Consider the following 10,682-nt stretch of genomic DNA (forward strand, 5'->3'; position numbering starts at 1 on the left):
AAAAAAAAAAAAAAAAAAAAAAAAAAAAGAATTCTGGTTGCAAGCTTGCTTGAACAGAGATCATAAAAAGGCAAAAACAGAGAAAAAAATATAAAATTTCCAATAGAAAGTAAAATGGAATTGAAAGATAGTAACAAAGAGGAGAATGAATCTGCGCATGATTCAACCTGAAGGTTGCTTACTATGAGTTTTAACTTGGGAAAGTTAAGTTATTAAGATGGATAAGATCCATTTTTCAGTCTACTCACCAGGAAAATGGGGCTAATAACAGTACCAACCTCAGAGGATATGATGATTAAACATGATAATAAATATAAAGCATGGCATAATGTGCCTAGCACCTAGTAAGCACCAAAACACTGAATATTCATGCTGAGTAAATAGGTGGGCTGTGCTGCATTATAAACAGGTTAATTGTTTTAGGAAGGAGAAAGATCGTGGTTCTATCCTAGCTCTGTGACTTTCTAGCGGTCTATTTCTTCATCTATGGATGGTTAAATAATACCTAACTTGAAGGGATGCTAGGAAGACTAAATATAAGATGTACAAAATGTATTACTACAGTGTCACATAGTCTATAATAGGCCTATCAAAGAAGTTTCACAGATGGCAGTGAGCTTCACCTAGTGCAGACAGTATCTGAATCATGATTAAAAGGGGGCAGGGGCATTCGTTAAAGCCAACTCACAGTGGAAAGGGAAACATGAGAACAGGAGAAATACATATCTAGAAAGAAATTTGAAGAATCATGTCTCATATTCTAAAAGCCAAGATCAGAATAGCAGGTAAGCAGTTTCCCTTCCCTGTTTCCACATTTTTGAGGCTTCTCCTGGTAATAATATGGAAGTTCCAAGTCCAAACATGAACTCAGTGCTGTCACCTATCTCAAAGCTTTAAGAAAATTGAAATGTTGTTTCCCTTTATTTAAATAAAAGACTTACGATACCAATTGTGTATGTGTGTGTGAAGTGGACAGGAAGAGAGAGTGGGAGCTTTAGTTAAAATCTCTTGTCTTTAGCAGTTCCATAAGTTAAATATTTATTGGGTGAAATATTGTCAGTCCTGAATTTATTGTCCTTTCACTAATTAATCATATTTTCTAGGTCTTGTTTCATGCTATGGGAAAATACTTTCAAAATTCACTTTGAATATTCTCCCTCCACCCCAGTACTGGGGGTTGAACCAAGGGGTGCTCTACCACTGTGCGATACCCCTAGCCCTTTTTATTTTTATGTTTTTATTTTGAGACAGGGTTTTGCTAAGTTGCTGAGGCTTGCCTTGAATTTGCAATTCTTTGGTATCAGCCTCCCAAGTAGCTGGGATTATAAGCGTACACCAGACTTGAATACAATTTTTTATGATCCTACTACTTTATCACATGGAAGTGAATTTCATCTTCTCAAGCTAAATATCACTTCTTATATTTTATAATGTATATTCATATACATAGTATAAATTAATATAAACATCAGTTTTTACCTTTATCTGACACCCAGCCATCCTGCACTTCTGAGCATTTTAGATGTCCTTTTATCTGTTGGTATAACTTTGTTCATATTTAGTATTCTAAAAGGACTATGTAAATAAGGTAGCAACATAAGAAAAAATATACTAAGGTAGCTGCACAGGTCAGAGGCCTAGCTGCTTCCTGTTTGGCTAGTATGAAGGAAAGACAAGAGTACTGGGCTAGAAACCACGCGATCATTTTCAAATATTTAACGTCTATCAATCTCAGGGACACCTAAACATAGGAAACTAACAATATTTCAGGCCTGTCTTCCAGAGCTGTTGTAAAACTGTTATGCAAAATACAATGCCAAAGCTGTCTTCCTTGTTGTTTGCTATTTTCTAGACATGTGGGTTTTTTGGTTTTTTTTAAGTCAACACCTTGGATTCTCTTTAAAGAGCCATTTTAAGATGAAAACAAAAAAAAAAAAAAAGGAAAAAAATCAACTATCTTGCCCCTGACCATGAAGAAAGATCATTTATAGAAGTTCTATTATATTAATTGTACAATATGTGGAATTCTTTTTTAATTGTGGTAAATAGCAAAATTTACCATCTTAATCATTTCCTAAGTATACATTCTAGTAGTATTAAATATATTTAAATGTTGTGCAATCTCAAGAGTTTTTTTGTCTTACAAAATTGAAACTTCATATCCATTAAACAATTCCCCAGTTCAGTTCTCTGTCTCTTCAGCCCTGGCAACCACTATTTTATTCTCTGGTTTCTATGAATTTAACTATCTAAGAAAGCCCATATAAGTAAAATAACACATTATTTATCTTCTGTGACCAATTGATTTCACTCAGCGTAATGTCCACAAAATTTATGTACATTGTGGCATATGTCAAAATTTCTTTCCTTTTTTTATATTTCAATAAAGTTTAATTGTTTTTTTCAATTTGCAGATGATGAAAGTAAGTGAGCATCTATCTATATGGATGGTTGGGACAAAATGATTTATCAGATTGAAAAAATCAGTTTCTAGCAATTCTGTATCAGGTAACGTTTTTATCCCTTTTTATTTGTTCTAATTAGTTATACATGACAGTAAAATGCATTTTGTTACATCATACATAAATGGAATATAGTTTGTATATATATATATATATACCACATTGTTTTACTCTTCATTCATCAAAGGACATTTCAATTTTTCCTACCTCTTGAATACTGTGAAATGCTGCTACAAACATGAGTATAAAAATATGAAATTCTTCAATATACATCTCTGCCCAAATTTTAATTTGATAAATAAAAATGAAAAGAGAAAAACTTATTCCTTCAAATGCTCCATTTCAAAATCACAAAGGCTTTTATGTGATTACATCCAACAGTGAGTCACAGATTCCTTCAGGAGATTAATATATTTGTATTGCAACTGCAAGACTTACATTCTAATAAATCTGTAATCATAAAGTGCCATACTAAGATGTTTTAAGAATGAAAATATTCCATGAAAAAAATGACAGTGGATTTAAGAAATTGATATATTGATTAATTAAGGAACATACTTATATAAAAATAATTTTTTCTGTTTTCTCCTTACTGTAAAAAACATATATTTTTAGCAATTTTACAAAAATTTTAAGCCACATTTTCAAACTTAAATTAGAAATAATAAAATATAAAGTGCCTATAGTTGAAAACTTTTGGTAATGATGCATAATAAAATTTAACATTTTGGGGGGGCTGGAGTTGTGGCTCAGCAGTAGAGCACTCCCTAATACATGCAAGGCCCTGGGTTCGATCCTCAGTACCACATAAAAATAAAATAAAGGTATTATGTCCAACTACAACTAAAACATTTTAAAAAATTTACATTTTTATAAAAAAAATAAAGTTAAGATTTAGTTTACATTGACAACGTTTGTTTTAGGAAGTATGAAAATTCGATAGAGTGGCTTTAAGGATTATCAGTTCAAATCTCTTATGGTACAGGTAGGAGACCCAAAGAAACATTAGTAACTTGCCCAAGACCACATAATAAGCCAACCTCAGAAGTTGTCTGTCAAATAATAAATGTTGCATGTTAATTGAGACAACTTTATACTTTCCTGTTATTGTTCCTGGTTTTGACAGAACAGTTAACTCTTGGTAATTCAAGCAATATTGAGATGACAGGTATAGTGATGTAGCAACAAGTGCTGTTTCAAAGCAGGTGCAACAATAAGAGAAAGCAAAAATAACTAAATAAAAATCTGTTATTCTTACTATTTTGGGAGTCTGATAACAGACTGTTGTTGAAAATTATTTCAATTACTTTACAGAATGAAGCTTTTGAATTTCTGATCAAAGCGTTCACCTGAAATCGCTTTGCCTATTTAAAGAACAAAGAAATGACATATATATCCAGAACTTTAGAGCCAGGCAGGACCTTAGAGATTATCTATTCAACCCTGTTAATTTACAGATGAAAAAGTTGAAGATTGGAGAAGCAAAGGGACTTGTCCAAACTTTTACAGCTAATTAGCAGCAGCCCCACCACTAAAGCTTGGGCCATCTAAACCTCAGTCCAGAGTGCTTTCCATTGACTACACCATGCTGCCGTCCTCACTTCCACACAAATCACAATGCTTCTGCATAGAAAATGAAGAGAAAGGAATAATTATATCTGATTTTATATGCTTTGTGGTACTAAATGACTTAATGGTTCAACCATTCATTAGATTTAGTCAACATCAATTGAATTTATGACTGACAGCTGATAGAGATCATTTAAAAAAACTTGTTCTTACAGGGGTCTAAAGTTTTATTAGCATTTAGCAACCACAAAATATCACCATGCAATATTATGCTAGATTAAGAGGTATATGTTGGGAAGAAAAATATATAGAAGTGAAGGAGTAAATCATAATGAAGGTGTGTAAAGAGTTCAGAACTAGAGCCACAGGAGGAATGGCACAAGCAAATGAACAAGTTACTGCTAAAATCAATGCGTTCAACAAATAAACAATAATGAACGGGCAAATTAACTAAACACACATGTCTAAACAAGAACTACAAATGGCCAACAGACACATAAAAAAATGCTCAACACCCTTAGCAATCAGGAAAAAGCAAATCAAAAGTACACTGAGATTTCATCTCCAGTCAGAATGGCCACCATCAAGAATACAAATAATAAATGCTAGCAAGGATGTGGGGGAAAAGATAAACTTAGTACATTGTTCTTGGGGCTTCAAATTAGCACAACCACTATGAAAAGCACTACAGAGATTTCTTAAAAGACTAAGAATGAATTCATCCTAGGACCCAGCTTTCCCATTCCTTGATAGTTATCAGAACTAAAATCAGCATACTACAGTGATACATGCATACCAATGTTTATAGCAGGATAACCCACAATAGCCAAGTTATGGAACCAGCCTAAGTGTGCATCAACAGATGAACTGATAAAGAAAATGTGGTATAATACTCAATGACATTTTATTCATCTACAAAGAAGAATGAATCATGTCATTCAGTGGAAAATGAATGGAACTGTAGAACATCATGGTAAGTGAAATAAGCCAAACTCAGAAAGTCAAGGTCAAATGTTTTCTCTCAATTGCAGAAGCAACAGAGAAATAGAGGATTGAAAAGGAGATGCAGGTGGGGGGCTCTCATGAAAACAGAAGGGAAATCAACAGAGTTAAAAAAGGGGGATTGAAAGAGGAAAGGAAAGGAGGGCACGGGTAGTACATGTCCATATATGAACATATCACAATGAATCCCAGTTTTTTAATTTTTTACATAATGCATTTATTAATATAGAGATATATATGTATATATACTTAAGCACAGTAATTGAAATAATAAGAGTAGTAGGCAAATCAGAAGACTAGAGCAAATAGATGGGGGAGAGAGGTAGGAAGGGAAAAGAAAGGTACTGGGGAATAAGATTGACCAGATTTTGTTATTTAAGAACAAATATGGCTCAATGAATCGCACTCTTATGTCTAATTATAATGTGCTAACAACAATAAATAAAGACAATGTACTCATTCAAGGGAACCAACTATTTCAGGCAATCATGATCAGAGAAATGGTTTTATGAGGCAGGGATGAAGGGTATCTGGAGAGAGGTAAATGGAGGCAAAAATCAGTAAAGGCTAGGGCCATGGTGTAATGAGACACATAAAGGTAGACATGGACACATTTTGCTGAAGGGCCAGTGAATTACCCAAGCTGGTAAGAGCAGCAGAACTATGGGCAGGGGAATGCCAAATGACCCAGTTAAGAAAGTTCATTTGAAAACTGGTTCTGAAAGCCAGGTATTTCTTCCCTTCCATCTTCTAAAAGCCCAAACCCACATGGTTGTTAAATAATATACTCTAATACATTCTTATTCTGAGGGAAAATAAAACTATAGCACCTTGATTTGTTACAGGCATAATGTCCTCATAATGAGATGGAAGAAAGAGGCATGCAGGATGAGAAAAAACATACTACACAACTCTTCTCTGTGTGCTGACATATACCTGATTCAGAATAAAAGTGGCTCAATCAATGAGGGATAACACTTATGTTAACAGTGTTAAATCATTCACAGATGACATTATCATGTGACCTGAGGGAAAATAAAACAAACTGACCAAGCATTTTGTGGCTCATCAGATCATAAAAAGCACTGTCTGAAGTATGCAACACTTCTGAAAATTCTGCCTTCTGAACCCAAAGATTTTAACAGCATAAACTGTCCTGGCACCAGTTAGAATCTTCATTGTTTACCCTCCTAGAATTCCACTGGCAATAGTATATTTTGCTATCTATGCTACTGTTGAAGAGTAGATAAGCACATTAGTCGTTCAAGTCCAGGAGTCTGCAATCTCAATTCAGACTGTGGTGAAGGAAGAAAACCAAAGCCACCACCAAAAAACTAAATTGGTATTGTGGCTGGTTATGAGATAAGACCTCACTGAAATCACTGACCAAGGGAGATACCATCTTAGAAGTGGGTAATGTTCCACAAATTTGTTTTTAATAAGCTGTTTAGAACTTACCTCTCTTTATCAAAGAAGCATTAAAAATGGTAACTGGGTTCCCGGGCATAGTCAAACACAGCTTATTAAAATAATACTGTGACAAATAAAGCTAATATAATAAACATGCTACACAATATTTAAAACACGTGCTTCTTAAGGCCTAGTGATCTGGAGGATAAATCTGTTTTTATTCCATCTTATTAGAGTTGAACGTCCCCTCCTACATCAAACCTGGAAGATTCAGTGAGCCTTACACACAATCCCAGGTTCTCCAGTTTTAGTCACTGTTCCCCTTGTTTTTGATACCCTCTGCCCTAGTTTACACATGCAAACTTCTGATTGTTCCTTTCAATCGAACAGGGGTAAGGAATCTGTGGGATAACTGATAAACTGATAAACATTCTAAAAACAAGGCTGTCTATTGTTTCCACAACTCAAGACTGAGGTGGTGGTGAATAAGCAGAGATGAGAGGAGTAGAGTAGGACAATTTTGACCTTCTTCAGGCCCAGCTAGGCCTTACTCTGTCAGATCACATGGCTGTCAGACAATGATATCTAGGAAAGGTGAACCAGATAGTGACCCAGAATGACTGTATGCTGCGACATACAATGACAAGTGTTCCCCACCTCTCTCCAGAATCTAGAACTGTGCCTGCACATAGCAAGCATCTATGGAAAGAATGAATGATAATATAAACCTGGGTTCCAAGTTTTGTCATCATCTTATGAGAGTCCTCTCTCCTTCTGTACCACTCACCCTTCTCCCTTCTAATCCTTCCAAAGTGAATTCAAGAACCAGCCACTCTGGCCTTTTATAGTCCAACTTCAACCACCAAGTAGATAAACATTTTCTGTAGGGTGTTGCAAGTCACTACTCCTGAACAGAGGAGTAGTGACAACAACCCCCAACACACACGTGCACCTGTACCCTATGCACAAATGATTCCTCTCTATAACCATGTGGTCAGAAAGAAATGTAGTGGCTCAGGAGACATGTGGTTTTACTGAAAGCATCTACTAACTTTTGTGTGTGTGTGTGTGGTGCTGGGGATCAAGCACAGGGCCTTATGCATACAAGACAAGCACTCTACCAACTGAGCTATATCCCAAGCACCCTACTAACTTTTTAAGATATTCATATGCTAAATGTTGGGTACACATAAAACTATTAATAAGCATTTATTAAAAGAATGTAGTAACAACTTATTTAATGAACAGTAATGAATAATATGAAAATTTTGAGTATTTGTATAATGGGAAATATTTAAATTCCTCACTTATTAAAATTTATGTATAACTTTCCTTAGTTAGATATACCCTTTGAGCCTAGGATACCAGTCCTATCATTTTAATGAACTCATAAAAGTAAAGGAATAGAAGAAAAAAACAAACAAAATGTCATGAGAATACATTCTCCAATACCATCAATTGATACAAAGTCCCATACCAGTCTACACTTTTTTTCTAATGTAAACCAACATTAACTTCCTTATCCTAGTATCTAAACATATAATATAGGAAATTAAAAATTATTTTTATTGTTTTCTAAAACAGTTCTTTCAAAGTTTCAACTCCAATGTATAAAATGTTAATGCTATACTAAAAGTAACATTTTCAGTGTTAACATGTTAACAACCACATGTATTGCTAAATATATGCCTTTGAAACGCCCAGTTTCTATATGTTGCTTTTGATATGCTTTATTAAATAGCAATATTTGATATAAAAGCTGAAAATGAGATTTTTCCAGAAACTGCCCTAGGGCAAAAATCTCTTGGACCATCAAATGTACTCCATAAATCTGTAACTATTCCTGTTATGATAATGCAAAGTAGATAAGTTTATTTGAGCTTTGGTAGAAACCTCAATGGAGAGACATTTAATGAGGTAATAAAAGGGAAAGAAGCACATAACCATGGTCAGGAAGGAGGCGCTCCAGGGCAGGGGCCTGCTCATTTCTTGCTCCTCCTGAATAACGTGCATCCTTTCATCACACTCATCACTATTTCTCAAGACCATCTTTCTCTACCGCCCATTTTTATTTCCCTCTTTCCAAACATCTGACTCACCAACTTTTCTTCAACCTCATCTAAGAAGCCTCCTTTTCTATTTCGAAGCCCCCTTACCCATATTTTCATGAAATTTTGCCAAAAAGAAATGCCCTTCGTATCAAAACACTGATGGGGTCCCACAAAAGGCACACCAAGAGCAGAGAAAGGAGGGGAGTGGGAGATCAGGGGCTCCAAGGGCTTGACATATGTTCTGCCTAAACCTGAAAAAATGCTCCTTGATACACAGCAGCAAGGTAGAACAGACTGTAGCCACTAAGCCTCTCTGTTGGTTAAAAAATACCTATGCCTACACAAGGTAGCTCATTACAGAAGGCCAGGAAGCAGTCTCAGGTTTCGTAAGTAGATAGTCAAGAGCACTGACAAATATCTTCCCTTTGACCTCCCACTGTGTTCCAGTGGCTACCACCTCTCACTTTTGGTGCACCATATTATATTATTCTACATGCCCTCCAAAGCCCAGTGGCAAGCTTTCAGCAGGTGAGTACACTAAACTTCCTGTTCCACTCATGGTCTCTTTCTTTCCATGAGTACAGAAAGGAATTAACCATCACAGAAAGCTGTATCCTATCTTTGTTCCCAATTTTTATTTCTGAGACTCAGGAGATGAGAAAGCTCCAGGATAGGAAGGGAATGAGAACTCTTAAGTGTGATCTGGCTGTAAGGACATCGGAGAAACTCGACAATGTCTAACTCCAAATATGCAAAGGACAATTACCTGCCAAGAGCTTGTCTGATATTCAACTGTGTAATGGGAAGCCTTGATGCCATGTTAAAAGAAGCTAAATCACATAGATGAAGAAAAGGGTCTGCCTCCCCAGTTTTTGCAGGTACAACATAAGGTCAATGTGATAATACATTGAAGAAAGACTTCAAGAAGAAACGCTCCATTAAAACCTGCCTTTTAACCATTTATAGTTGCAATAGCTTACCAAATGGCTCACTTTTCCAGTGAGATCTGAAAAAAACACTTTTCTAAAGAAGTCAATGCTCTAATACCAAAAGCAACAAAGCAAATGAAGAAACAGTGAAATGGAAAAATGCCTAATATCACAGTTGCTTCTGCTAGGAAAGCAGAAATTAACCAAATGACACTTCTGTCAAATAAGCTAACCAGCTAAAGGAAGTTTGCTAAGAAAACCATGTGTATGTAGGTGTCTGGGACAACCTCTAGGTGCTGCTGTGGAGACCCCCTTCCTAAAGACTCATTTCCTTCCCGGTGTTTCGGCCTCCCCCTCCCCCTGACAACACTGCAGTGCGCAAAGCCATTCTAGACAATCATTTCAGATAGATTTGCTATTGAAAAAGCCTCAGAAACACTCTTCAAAGAGTCCAATAATGCTATTTTACTTTTAAGTCTAAATTATACTATAAATGGATGAGCTGGATAGAAGAGAATATCTGCAAGGGGTTGTCAAAGCAACCAGGAGGGCTGAAGTACAGAAGAGCTACAGTTGGAGCCCTCCTTCCTCTCCAGCCCTCTCTCCACACGAATATTACTAAAGGTTAAAACAATGCTGTGTATAGGGCAGAACTGTGAGATGAGCTTGAGAGATTTGGGAGCGTAGGGTAGGGCGGTTCCTGCGAGGAGCTCTTGGACGCACAGGCTCCATCTAATGTCAGCTCCCGCATCCGAGGAGCTGATGAGAGATGGTGGAAGCTCTGAAGAAAATCCAGCGAGCGTCTGGGAGGGTTAGGGGGGTGGGGGAGGCCTTAACGTTCGGATCAGATTAACCAATGCACAACCGTAGTGCCCGCGCCCCTGCACCTGCGCTGATCTGGGGCACCCCTAACAGCCACAGGGTAGTGGGGGTTGCAGGAACAGGGACCCGGCTCTGAGATCTGGGCTGGCGGCTCAGAGGGAGGAGCCAAGACAGGCAGCGGCCCGCAAGACCAAGGGAAGATGGAGAAGTCAGTGCTTTTACCTGCGATGGACCAGGTCCAGCGGTAGAACTCCACGGTGTCGTTGAGCGCCGTGGACACCACGTTCAGGACACTACCTGGCTCCGAGTCCAGAAGCCCCATCGAGGCGATAAGAGGGAGCTGGAGACGGCAGGAGAAAAGCGGAGACCCCGCTAAAGGATTGACCTCGGAGGCTAAGGCCGAGGGGGCGAGCGGCGCTGGGGACCCTTCTAACGGC

The 10,682-nt window shown here is 37.2% G+C and overlaps 1 protein-coding gene across 1 annotated transcript in view; it reads right to left on the minus strand.

Annotated features, from left to right (window-relative positions):
• Positions 1–10,682, minus strand: part of Elovl4 (ELOVL fatty acid elongase 4) — a 29,182-nt gene extending 18,500 nt beyond the window's left edge. Inside the window, exon 1 of the mRNA XM_015498930.2 lies at positions 10,468–10,682. Within this exon, the coding sequence (XP_015354416.1) occupies positions 10,468–10,567 (100 nt within the window). The 5' untranslated portion in view covers positions 10,568–10,682. The remainder of the gene's footprint in view (positions 1–10,467) is intronic.

The sequence above is a fragment of the Marmota marmota genome, unplaced genomic scaffold (assembly GCF_001458135.2).
Source record: "Marmota marmota marmota unplaced genomic scaffold, marMar, whole genome shotgun sequence".
NCBI classification, from domain to species: domain Eukaryota; kingdom Metazoa; phylum Chordata; class Mammalia; order Rodentia; family Sciuridae; genus Marmota; species Marmota marmota.